General features: G+C 35.1%; 1 protein-coding gene across 1 annotated transcript; it reads right to left on the bottom strand.

Annotated features, from left to right (window-relative positions):
* Nucleotides 1-88: 88 nt before the first annotated feature.
* vps4a (vacuolar protein sorting 4 homolog A) lies at nucleotides 89-13,085 on the bottom strand. The gene is made up of 11 exons (XM_051099629.1): nucleotides 12,890-13,085; nucleotides 10,447-10,558; nucleotides 9,891-10,035; nucleotides 9,739-9,800; nucleotides 8,111-8,230; nucleotides 7,553-7,709; nucleotides 7,318-7,466; nucleotides 4,844-4,925; nucleotides 4,537-4,756; nucleotides 4,235-4,375; nucleotides 89-1,777 (listed from the first exon to the last, which is right to left on the bottom strand). The coding sequence occupies exons 1-11, from the start codon at nucleotides 12,908-12,910 to the stop codon at nucleotides 1,676-1,678; spliced, it is 1,311 nt and encodes a 436-aa protein (XP_050955586.1). The 5' UTR covers nucleotides 12,911-13,085; the 3' UTR covers nucleotides 89-1,675.
* Between the last annotated feature and the right edge of the window lie 529 nt (nucleotides 13,086-13,614).

Below are 13,614 nucleotides of genomic sequence, written 5' to 3'. Positions count from 1 at the left end.
TGATCTGCTTAGTATGCTGCCTTAGTTGTAAGATTGTATCTGTAGCTGATTAATTAAGAGCATCAAAATTACTTGAAGTATTAATGGGTTGTCGGCAATTGTTTTTTGTTTATTTGACCAAATGATGAACAGAAGGCAATCGGAACGTCATCTTCAGTTATATGCAGGGATTTGATAGTTATAGCACAATTGTTATGATTCTTGTCAGGTTTGTTTTAGTTAAGATGTTGCTTAAAGGAGAAGTCCACTTTCAAAAACATAATTTCTTAACGACTGAAGAAAGAAAGACATGAACATCTTGGATGACAAGGGCGTGAGTACATTGTATGTGAATCTTTGTTTTGAAGTGAACTTCTCCTTTAAGGAGGATCTAAATGGGAAATGTTGTTCTCCTCAGAAGAAAGTAATGAGGGAACGACTGATGATCCCTCAGTTATGCTTCCAAGTCAAAAAGAAAAAATATCAGTAAGATATTGAGCTGATTTTGTGAGATATTTGAATTGGTTGGCACATAAGATTAATATTTGGATAGGTACATTGTGCTTAATTCTTCATTTTCTTCACAACATTCTCCATTGTAAAGAAACACTGAGTTTTCCCCTTCTCAAATCAAATAGAAAGTCAGCTTTTTTCCTGGAAACATACACAGCATGTTCAGAGAAAATTATCCTTTGATTAAATTGTTAATGTTACAGAACAATTATCAGAAGGCAGGTTTATCCATTTGAAGCCGACTGGACAGGCTGAAGTACAACAGTTGCACAAACAATGCACAATTTTTTTTTAAAAGTAATTATTTTCAGATCAGGTCAATGTTATTCTTCAGAATGAATGACAGCTAATGGTCTGTAACACACTTCATTATTACAACACATCTGCTTTATCAGGAGTTTTTTTTTTTTAAATAAGTGAAATGTTGATGGGTGAGTCTGTCAAACAAACAGCCAGGTCAGATTTCAGCCTTTGGGTCAAACGGAAAATACACTGAAAACACAGTCACACTACAAAAAAAAGCAGAATAGTTGTAAACTAGACTTTTCTTCAGCCACATACCTAATTGCGTTGTGAAATTACATTAAGCAAATCTCAATTACTGTAGAGAAAAAAAAATCATCTGCGTGAATAATTGATCAAATAGGCTTCATTTTCTTTCCAAATACAATTGATATTTTTCCCCGTTTAATTCTGAGGCTAAATATGACCCAGTCGTGTCTTTGACAGATTCACACAGACCATGTTCATACAGTAAAGTGCTGCAATACTAAACTGGACAAAAAAAAACATACTGATAAAGCTCAAAGTGATCTGCGCTCAAAACAATCCAAAGAACTAATAATAAATTAACATAAATACTCATTGGTGTGAGATCTGTACTGTTGATAGTTCAGAATCAAGGGCAGAGAGACAAGAAAAACTTCAGAAAATGAATGAAAACTTCAACCAAGCTGATTATGTAAACAGAAAACAATTTACAGCAAGCTTCGTGCTCTCTCTTGCGCTTTCGTCTTTCCAATCTGATGAATGTGATGTTCTGTAGTGTTGGGCGATTAGAGATGTTAGATTCGATCACATGCTCCTGCCGGTCAGGCTGCGGGTTAGTTTAGAGTAGATAGTCCTGGTTGAGTTGGGACAGCTACATACGAATGGATGTTTGGATTGAATGGTGTGTCGTGGTTCAGCCCTCCTGTCCAAAATCCTCTGTGAACTTCTTCACCTTCAGCAGATCTTCTGTGTTTACGGTGGGGCGTGTGGTCGCCAGAGAGCGCAGCATGTCAGACTAACACACACAAAACACACACACAGTTAAACAATAGTGCATACACTTTCCTTTAACTATAACTAGTTTCTATATCTTCATACACTACAACCTATAATCTATTTAATATTGTAAAATGTAAATGTAATCCTTCAGAAATCATTTGAATATGTAATAATCATTATTAGCTCTGAACTACTAATAACTGAATACTTCAGCTTCCAAAAAAAATAAACATAAAAAACAAAATCACCACACATGGCATCATGCAGCAAACACAGACTTTACTGACTGTCAGATGCATATTATCAAGCTGTTTTTATCAGTAGGCTGGGAAACTAAAATACATTCAGTTCATATTCAGTTAGGGCTGGGCGATAAGTCAGTCAATATTGATGGTTAACATAATAAGTGTCAGTTTTTTCACATCAGAGTTTAAAGGCAGATTTTTGCTCCAAAGTGAAAGTTGTAGAAACCAGACGGTTAATTAAACTCTTTTAAGATGGGTTTTAAAGTCTTCATGGTAAGAACAAGACAAGGTTTTTGAAATTTTTACACTTTTACAGTAAATAAATATCTTAAAGGAGAAGTCCACTTCTAAAACAAAGGTTCACATATATTGTGACAAAGAATTCAGTCATAAAGACATTATGTTTTTTGAGGAAAACATTTCAGCATTTTTCTCCATATAATGGACTGGTATGGTGCCCCGATTCTGAACTTTAAAAACGCAGCTTAAATGCAGCTTCAAACGATCCCAAATGTGGTTGTAAATGATCCCAGCCGAGAAAGAAGGGACTTATCTAGCAAACAATTGGTTATTTTCATAAAAATAACACAATTTATATACTTTTTAATCTCAAATGCTCTTTCTCTCCCTGAACTCTGTGTATTCTGGCTCAAGACAGTTAGTGTATGTCGAAAAACTCAATCGTATTTTCTTCCTCAACTTCAAAAATCAATTCAAAATCATCCTACATTGCTGCAGAAGTACCGACACAGTCTTTGCAAAGTGAACATGCAAAGAAGATCAAACGCCGATATAGGATGATTTTGAAGTTGAGGGAGAACATGAGATGGGAGTTTTTCGACATACACTAACTGTCATGAACCAGAACAAAAACAGTCCAGGCAGAGTAAGACAAGACGAGCGTTTGACATTAAAAAGTATATAAATGGTATTATTTTTATGAAAATAACCTATCGTTTCACTAGAGAAGACCCTTCTTCCTCGGCTGGGATCATTTACAACCGCATTTGGGATCATTTGAAGCTGCATTTAAACTCCATTTTGGAAGTTCCAACTCAGGGCACCATATCAGTCCATTATATGCAGAAAAATGCTGAAATGCTTTCTTCAAAAAACAATTTTTTACGACTGAAGAAAGAAAGACATGAACATCTTTGATGACAAGGGGGTGACTACATTATATGTGAATCTTTGTTTTGGACGTGAACATCTCCTTCAATAGAAAAAAATATTTCTTAGTTCTGCATGTTCTTATTAGTTTTTTGTTGCTTAGAAACACACATTTGATAGTAGCTTGAGTTAGGGTGCAGATGTAAATTTATGTCCATTATCTAAATCAGTAATGCCTGTAAAAATTGTAGCAACCTCATTTTTATATGGTGAAATTTTATTATTCTGTTTTTTTTTTTGTTTTGTTTTTTTTTTTGTTGCATACATATAAACATATACATATAGTTGCATACACCACAAATATAGCATTTCAATATCATGGTAAAACTTTAATATGGTTTCTAGGTATTTGTAAACAGTAGTCTAAATACATATAAATATATATATTTACATATAAATATAATATATAAATGCATAAACGCTATAGCTTAATCACAAAAAATGCTGCAATTATATTTCATTACTCCCTCAGTACGTCTACATTAATAATATAATAACATTTGATACGAATACCCACTTCATTGTGTCAGGCACAATACCATGGTTAGTGTTACTACAGTTAATCTATGGTAAATTATGTCAATTTGTAGATTGAAAAGTCTCTGACTGTCTCATTGCCCACAGTGTTTCTCCTGTTTGTCAGCACTGTTATCATCTGGCTATAAACCGAGTTATTCACACTGGATCTCACAGAGCCGTTTAGTGGCTGTGCAACTGAGACTCATCAGCGAGTGAACGCATCTGCTCTAGTGAGCTCACATCATGTTGACGTATGAACTTTGAGCCGAACAGAAAAACGGTCAGAGTGACGTGCTTCAAATGACTAGCGCTCTTTTGTTGCGCCTTTAAACATCATACTGAACAATTATTGAACTTGTTATCGTTTTATTGAGGAAAATTTATCGCCCAACTTTATATTCAGTAAACTAAATATCCATAAGCAGAACTACTAACCAGCCAAGTAGACTAATGTTTATTGTGATAGTCAAACTGATAGTGATATGTGAGGTCAGAGCCATGCTAAATGTGAAAGGCAGTACCCGATCTCAGGATCTCACCATGCACACTATGGGCTCCAGCAGTTTGTCACCGGGAACATCCATCCAGGTCATCTCTATGGCATCAGGGTCACCGGGGGAACACGGGGTCAGGAGGTCATCCACCATCAGAGAACTGTTACTGCGAGACGGGCCTCGCACCTGATGAGCAGAGAGAGCAAAATTCAATGTTTAGAAAGTAGAAAGATTTTTACGTTAAAAAATTTCATTTGACTCATTAAACTTGCAACTTTGTTTCTGTCTATCCAAGCAAACAGTTCACTGCTACTGTCCATATTTGCAAAACAATGTACTGTTGTTACCTTTTTGAAATGCGTAGCGGACTGCACTTTCCTGACAGGCTGCATGAGAGCGTCTCGTACTATGATGCTGATATCGGCTCCGGAGTATCCATCCGTTTTGCGGGCCAGTTGACGCAGGTCTGCCTCGGTCAGACTGTGAGGCGTGTTACCCAAATGCAAGCGAAACATGGCCGTTCTCGCCGGCTCCTCTGGGAGCGGGATGTAGATACGCTTCTCAAACCTGCACAGAGCCACCAACAGATTCAGATTAAAGACACAAGTTTAAAACATAAGCACTTTTGTATTCTAAAGCATTTATCAGACTGACCTTCTGCGGATAGCAGCATCAAGCACCCAGGGAATGTTAGTAGCACCGAGAACTAATATCCCATCATTGTTATTACCAACACCTGCCAAAAAGAGACGCCCACAAACCATTAGACAATACCATGACACAGAGGAGTTTGTGAGAAAACAGAATGAAATCCTACGTCTGTAGGTGAGTCCATTCATTTTTGTTTACACTCTTTTTTAATGTGTCCTTTTACAGTGTAATTATACATTTCAGTACTGACTAACATTACTTAACAACATGTACTTACTATTAGGGTTAGAAATAAGAATAGGGTTCATGGGTTACACTTTATTTTACAGTCCGTGTAATTACTAAAGAAAGTACTGGGCAGTACAAGGTAACTACATGGGTTAAGGTTAAAGGTTCCCTGAAGTGCTTTGAAAAACGCAGCGTTATCCTATGTGGTGACGTAATTTCAACTGAAACAGGAAAACAGGGCGGTAAGCCCCACCCCCTTTTCAGAATAGCCAACAGCGTTTCATTTATATCTGCTCGACCAGAACCTTGCGTTCCCTATCGCCTACATTGAGCACTACATGCCATTCACAGTACAGAAAATAGTAACATGGTGAACATGTGACCAATCTCAGCTGCAGCTTCAACGTCTATTTATAGTGTAGGGGGCGGGATGCTACGGATTCTAGATAGCATTTGATTGGACAGAAAGTTTGATGAGCAGCTGAAGTGCAGCACGATGTCATCAAAATTGTTGATTCATATTGGCAGAAGGGACAGACTGTAAGTTTTGAATGCGTATATCTTGTAAACTCGAATTTTGTCATTGTTTTGGAGCACACTACCTTACAGATAACCATAAGGTTAACATATTTATACTAAAAGCCAAAAAACTTTAATTTTGATTTCATGGGACTTTAAGTTTGGGGCAGGTTCAAGGTTAGTACTTAGTTATTACCCAGTTAACTTACTGTTATCAGCAAGTTATTCAGTAAGTAAATGTAATGTGTAACAAGGACACAATTACCTTTTCTTTTTTTTTTTTTCAAACAAAGTTTAAAATGCATGTGCAAATACTGAAATTTAATCTTTAATTTAATTTTGTCTGTTTTGTGTTGTGTGTGTGTGTCTGTGTGTTTTTAACATTTTTGCAAAAACCTTTAGACCATTTTCAGATTTTAATTGCATGACTCTAAAAATGTCAAGTGGCATAACCAAGTCAAGTAAAATGTATTAACATATTTTCCTTGTGTTACACATGTGCACACTGTTATTAAGTAAACAACAGTTTTTAAATATATTTGTCAAACATATTTTTTCAAGGTAGAGAGTATTTTCGACAAATGCCTTGAATACTTTGTGGATGAATATTAATATCAAGTTTTCTTTGGGTTTTACCATTAGACAACCTTAACTAACCTTGTCATTTTTACCATCAAATTGAATTTTAATGTTATTTTAAATAGCTGAATTATCTTAAATATTAACTTATTTAATCCCACCAATTTAAAAAAAGTTTCAAAGCTCTAAAAACTTTACTGACTGATGTTTTAGTGCATTTCCTGCAAATACAGTATAGAAAAATTGTCACATGACCAGAGCAGTTTAATTCCTGTTTGCACCTTGAGAAGATGATGACTGCATCAAAGCTCCAAAACGAAAGGCTAGTAAAGTATGTTAACAAAGATTTTTGGTACACACTATCTTTAAGGTGTCTAGTATTAATACATGAATTCACATATAATCAGTTTTCTTGAGTGTGGTCATGAAATAAGTAAACATGTTGATGGTGGAATAACAGTGAATTTAGGTTTACAACATAAATCTAATTGCAGTTGTTGGTGAAAACAAAAATGTTGCAATTACAAAATAGAGCACTAAATTAAAAGTTCAAGTGTTACAAATAGGTTACAGTACTGATATTGTAATACTGGTGGCACTAACATAAAAATGTCATGTTTCATGTTACAATTTTGAAATATACTGATGGCTGTATTTTTTGTATGTTATCTCAGTGTTCCTATCAGTGTTGTATAAGGGTTTTTTTTTATAACAGTAACCCTTGAATGTGATCAAACAATTTAAAATATCTGGGCTCAGATCATTGTTATGACTGCAGCAATATGTTAATTCAGTATACACACTATCCCACTGCTCACAATTGTGACCGACCATAAAACTATTTTTCACACACTTTTTTAAAGAAAATTTTCAAAAAATAATTATTGATTATTTCAAAGGGTTACTAATGACATCATTTGGATATTTTCAAGTCTGGGAAAAAATTTTGATTAAACGGTGTTAAATAAATATTAAATATAATAAATATTTTAAATATTCTAAAATAGATCCGGACATAAACAAGTAACATTAAAGACCCATGTATGAAAAGACAACAGCTAAGTAACCCGTCAACAGAGCTTCTCGACCTTGTCACCTTAATTAATTCAGCAGGATGTGGTTTTTCACAGCTCATAAACTGTTTCTCTCACCCTGCATCTGCACCAGGAACTCCGTCTTGATCCTCCGAGCGGCTTCGCTTTCATTCTCATTTCTGGATCCACAGAGAGAATCCACCTCGTCTATGAAGATGATGGACGGCTTATGCTGGCGAGCCAGATCGAACAGATTCTTCACCAGTCTGTAAAATAAATTAAAAACAAATCATTCAGTGAGTCCTGCAGCTCATGCAGACAGACAGCAAAGTGGGCAAAGACTGAGTCTCACTTTTCACTCTCGCCGAGCCACTTTGACATGAGGTCAGAGGAAGATACGGAGAAGAAGGTGGAGTTATTGGCCTCGGTGGCGACAGCTTTGGCCAGATAAGACTTTCCTGTGCCGGGGGGCCCGAACAAAAGAATGCCCCTCCATGGAGTGCGCTTGCCTGCATCACAATCAATTCACATAACTCACATAAACAGCTACTTGATCCATTACAATAAATGGGGACATCAATGGCAATATTTTTTAACTCACAGATAATTTAGTTCCTTTACAACTAGATTACTAAAATCTTTTTGCCATCATTTGGTATACGAACATACACTCCTATCTAAAAGGTTTTCATGAAAGGAATTTTTTTGAAAGGAAAAAGTCTTGTGCTCACCAAGGCTGCATAAATTTGTCCAAAAACACAGTAAAAAGAGCAATGCTGACTTGCTGCTCAAGAAGCATTTCTGATGAGCTAGCACATTTTTAAACAACAACATCTCAAACCATAAGTGAACGAGTGTGAACTTTAATAATGGCATGGACACATCATTGATTTCCAGGGCACAGACTGACCTGTGAACAGGTGTGGAAATTTGATGGGCAGAATGACAGCTTCCTTCAGGGCCTCTTTTGCCCCCTCCAGTCCGGCCACGTCACTCCACCTCACATTGGGTTTCTCCATCACAATCGCACCTGAAAACATCAGCAAACACCTCATCAGCACAATCCTGAACAAGTCTGCAGGTGTGTTTTCCTTTGGATTAACACGATGAAACATTTAACAGGGTCTCACATTTACACTGGTTAACTTCAAATTTAAGGATCTTTCGAAGACTTTCCAGGTCCAGTTCCTTCAAATTCAAGGACTTAATGCGGGGACACATTTCAAGTGCGAGCAAGGTTACATCGTGTTACCTTAAGATATATTGTTAAAGTTTTAATGTGGCAAACACAACTATGCAAAAAAAATAATAATTTTTTTTGCATTTATTTTTGGCCATATGGACCACAAAACCAGTATTAGGTAGCACTATTTGTAGCAAAAGCCAAAAATACATTGTATGGGTCAAAATTATAGATTTTTCTGTTATGCCAAAAATCATTAGGATATTTAAGGATTAGTCCACTTCCAGAACAAAAATTTACAGATAATGTACTCACCCCCTTTTCATCCAAGATGTTCATGTCTTTCTTACTTCATCCATAAATAAATTATGTTTTTTGAGGAAAACATTTCAGGATTTTTCTCCATATAATGGTGCCCCGATTTTGAACTTCCAAAATGGCTGGGACTGTTTACAACCGCATTTGTGATCATTTGAAGCTGCATTTAAACTGCAGTTTGGAAATTCAAACTCGCGCCACCATATCAGTTCATTATATGGAGAAAAATGCTGAAATGTTTTCCTCAAACAAACAATTTATTTACAGCTGAAGAAAGAAAGACATGAACATCTTGGATGACAAGGGGGTGACTACATTATCTGTAAATCTTTGTTCTGGAAGTGGACTTCTCCTTTAAGTGAAGATCATGTTCCATGAAGACATTTTGTAAATTTCCTACCATAAATATATAAAAACTTAATTTTTGATTAGTAATATGCTTTGCATTGCTGCTTCATTTGGACAAATTTAAAAGTGATTTTCTCAGTATTTTGACTTTTTTTGCACCATCAGATTCCAGATTTTTAAACAGTTGCAACTCAGCCAAATGTTGTCCTCTCCTAACAAACCATACATCAATGGAAAGCTTATTTATTAAACTTTAAAATGCATAATGAACAAATTGACCCTCATGACTGGTTTTGTGGTCCACGGTCACATATGACAGAGGTCTGATATTCTATTTGTTGTATTTCTGTTTTGCACAAAACTGAAGAATATTCTGTACATCCTATAGTGTATTCGAAAATGATCTGATAATAACTTTTGCATGAATTTTAGTGAAAAGAGCTTAGGCTCATCTAACATTAAGTTAATATAACACATAAATGTGCATAACTAACGTAAAGCAAGCAAGCTAGTATGCATAGGCCACAAAGTGTTGGCAAAATAACACATTCAAGCACTTTCAAGGACCTGTATCTATGTATGTATTTTTTTCAAAAACTTTCCAGGGCCTTGACATTTTTTTCAGATTCATAAACTTTCAAGGATTTCAAGGACCTGTGGGAACCCTGATTTAAGACACACAGACTCACCCATCAGATGCTCCTGGAGTTTCTTTTTTTCAGGATTTTCTCCCTCACTGTCACTGTCACTTCTGCAAACACACACACACAGTTTTCACTGTGAGTGATGGACGTGAATCATCAACAGCATCCAGCAGAACAAATAACAAATGAAGGCGTACTTGTCATTGCTCTGCGTTTCCTTCACTGGTTTCTTGCCCTGTTTGTCCTTATTTTTCAAGTATTCCTTGAGTTTCTCGGCTCTGTCCAGATACTGCATACACTTCCCACGGATGCTTTCCTTTGCCTTGTCACTGTGTGCTTCATCTGAGAAACAAAAGGATCAAAGCTGTGTCTTGAAATCTTTCATAAGAAATGTTAAATTTACACATTTATTACATTTATAAATGTAATTACTTTTCTTAAAAAAAATGAATGAAACCCCCACAAATTACAGAAAGGGAAGTAGTTTATGGCTTTCGGACACAACCCTCTCAATACAAAGCCAGCATCCACTTTCCCAATGCTAATGCTTCTTTGGTTATTTGCCATTTAACATTAACCAATAATGAGGCCAAACAAGAAAGTCTTTTCAGAGGCAGAGCCTCAGCAACATGATGAAAATTTCTAAAGACAAGACCTTTTTTTACTGATGACCTGTGTACAATAAGATTTTTAGAAGGTAAATATGATTATTTAGAGTTCATTTTGAATAACATTCAGATGTAGTTCACTCACATTTGATGGCGTGCAGGAAATACTCCACAGCATGCTGGTAGAGTCTCAGCGCCTCCTCATAGTTCTTGGCCTTGTCCTCCTCTGTGGCTTTAGTGACCAGCTCAATCGCTTTCTGAACAGGACAAATGACAGAGCTATTTATTAACAAACTATCCTTTTGGTATATTCATAATGAATGGCCTGAACAGTTGTGAGATGTAAAGATGTTTGGCTGCTTGTTTAAGCCATTAAATATTCACTGGCTGAAAGCCAGAGGGTGTCGGTGTTGACCTTTCCCAAAAACACAGTACAAATTTTGTTGAAATTACAGACATTCAGTAAACTAAAGTGTACAAATCTTAAATGTTGAGACCTTAAAAAGATGTCAAAGCCTGTGTATTAATTTTAAGAATAAAAAGGTGTGAACAAGACAAATTCCTAGTTTTACAATTGATTGTTTTTTAGACGTTCCTCTTTGGATGCCCACAAAATTGAGTTTTGGACACTGAAATGGTGCAACTGAACATTTTTTCCTGAAAGCTACACTGACAGGCCTATCTGCCATTAGAGTACATGCATCCTTACATACCTCCTTGAGCAAATCACTTATTGCCTTCAGAATATATGTATTCTGAAAAAAAGTCTATTTTAAACTTGGAAACAAGGATATTCATGTAGTTTCAAAACACTCTAATGATGAGTAATACCCACCCAGCTTTTAGTGTTAATTTTTGGATTAAATCCAGTGGTATATAATGGTTGCTGAAGGTCTTCTGGCCTGTAGTTTTGCTCCATATAATAAGTAAAAAAATGTATTTTTAACCCTCTGTAGAAAATAATGCATTACAATGACATCACCATTTAGGCACATCTTTTTTCCTAAAATTATTTTTTAATTAAAATAATAATTACAAAATAAAAACTATCCCCTGGTGATGTTTCAGAAATGTGTCTGATTTGATATAGAATTATTACCAGTCAAAAGTTTTTGAACAGTACGATTTTTCATGTTTTTAAAGAATTCTCTTCTGCTCACCAAGCCAGCATTTATGTGATCCGAAGTACAGCAAAAAAAAAAGTGCACTTTTGAAATATTTTTACTACGTAAAATAAGTGTTTTCTATTTGAATATATTTTAAAATGTAATTTATTCCTGTGATATTAAAGCTGAATTTTTAGCATCATTACTCCAGTCACATGATCCTTTAGAAATCAATCTAATATTCTGATTTGCTGCTAAAAAAAAATGAATAGAAAGTTCATAAAAACAGCATTTATCTGAAACAGATAAATTATAAATTTTGTAACATTATAAAAAAAATAATGAAAAAAAAAAAGAAAGTATACTGACTGACTATACTGATTTCTGATAAATGCTTTGGATCTTTCTATTCTTCAAATAATCCTAAAACAATGTACTCAACTGTTTGTAAATATTGATGATGATGATAATAATAATAATAATAATAATAAATGTTTCTTGAACAGCCAATCAGAATATTAGAATGATTTCTGAAGGATCATGTGACACTGAAGACTGGAGTAATGATGCTGAAAATTTACCTTTGATCACAGGAATAAATTACATTTTAAAATATATATTTAAAAAGAAATTAGTTATTTTAAATAGTAAAAAATATTTCACAATATTACAGCTTTTGCTGTACTTTGGATCAAATAAATGCAGGCTTGGTGAGCAGAAAAAAACATTAAAAATCTTACTGTTCAAAAACTTTTGACTGGTAGTACATATATAGATTATAACAGCCAAGTGTTAATATGCACCAAGTGACACCTCCAAAATATATAGCCGTGCAAATGGCGCTCAAAATGTTTTTGTAAAATGTAAGTTCATCTAAATTCAGCAATCTAACTTAAATTGTATTATTGGGCGGTTTTCAAATTATTATTATAACAGTGGACAATATTTGTGTCACTGTGTGTCAACACTGTGAGCCAAAAGCTCTGTCTATCCCTTATATTTTCTGGTTATACTGTTATTTCCACAGTGAATTACAAGTAAATATCGTGTAACTACTTACACATTTCAGCATCTGTGTGTACATTTGATTTACAGTCATTTAATTGTAGACCGACAGATAAACAGGCCTAACAGATAATAAATATACCCATCAACCATTCATAAAAATAAATCCATGAAAGCATGACAAATTCAAACACATATTTCGACTGACACCTCTGCGAAATTGCCGTTTATTCAATAATACCTTATAAAAGAATATGAACTGAAGTGAGGTTTGTTTACATGTTTGCTCATGTCAAACAGTTACCCTTTGAACAGTCTCCGCTGATTTGTGGCATCACGTTTACAACGTTAAACACTATTGACGTGTGTGAACTATCAACGATCAGTCACTACAGTTGATTTGTTATTATTGTTCAGTTTCTAATATGATTAAATGAGGATGATGATGAGCTAATGCTAAAGCTAATGTAAACTCACCTGCAGTGTTGACGTTGTCATTTCATCTCACGCACCAGCGGTTTCACTGCAGTGTCCTATTAATAGTACTTATACTATGCTCGTTAAATAACGAGAACAACAAAAGAATTAATTTAATGAAGGTTCATATAATATGATAGGTAAGTGAACATTGAAACGGAAGTTGCTACCCTCCAGTGTTCACTCCTGTACTGTCGTCCGGAAATAAAAGCTCTACGCATTAGTTCCACAACAAAACACAAAACACTCATTTCAATTTCGTTTTTATTTATATATGTCATTTACATAAAGACATAATGCATAGCTTCAGGTTACAGGCTTTGAGAGTTATAATACATGTACAAACAAATAAGCTTTATTATTATTATTATTATTATTTGATTGTGTGCTGCAAGCTGCCACAAGTGAACTTTGGTTCAAACCTTTTCTTATCAAAATACAGAAAAATCAAGCTACTAACTAATAAAGCTGAACAAATAATGACATTGAGGCATGTATCTATGGGTTTATAAAGTACATTCATAGTCTGAAGCATTGGTCATGCTAAATTTGAGGCTGACGACAGCTCCAAACAAATCACTTACACAAGTGCAATTTGTAAACCTGGGCAGGCGTGTTTAACACAGTTTCATAGTTAAGACAAAGCACAACGCAGTGGGTCCCCAGTAAGCGGCCTGAAAACATACATGGAAATAATGTGACGGCACAACTATGATCAACAACCT

Source organism: Labeo rohita, chromosome 25 (assembly GCF_022985175.1).
Source record: "Labeo rohita strain BAU-BD-2019 chromosome 25, IGBB_LRoh.1.0, whole genome shotgun sequence".
Lineage (NCBI taxonomy): Eukaryota > Metazoa > Chordata > Actinopteri > Cypriniformes > Cyprinidae > Labeo > Labeo rohita.
The sequence above is the reverse complement of the archived record's forward strand: the minus strand, read 5'-3'. Positions and strand labels throughout refer to the sequence as shown.

Coding starts and splice junctions, on each gene's coding strand:
- vps4a (XM_051099629.1), bottom strand. CDS start 12,910: ATGACAACGTCAACACTGCAG. Junction 8,231..9,738: donor ACTCCAGGAGCATCTGATGG/GTGAGTCTGTGT, acceptor TGATGTTTTCAG/GTGCGATTGTGATGGAGAAA. Junction 7,710..8,110: donor ATTTCCACACCTGTTCACAG/GTCAGTCTGTGC, acceptor ATTGTGATGCAG/GCAAGCGCACTCCATGGAGG.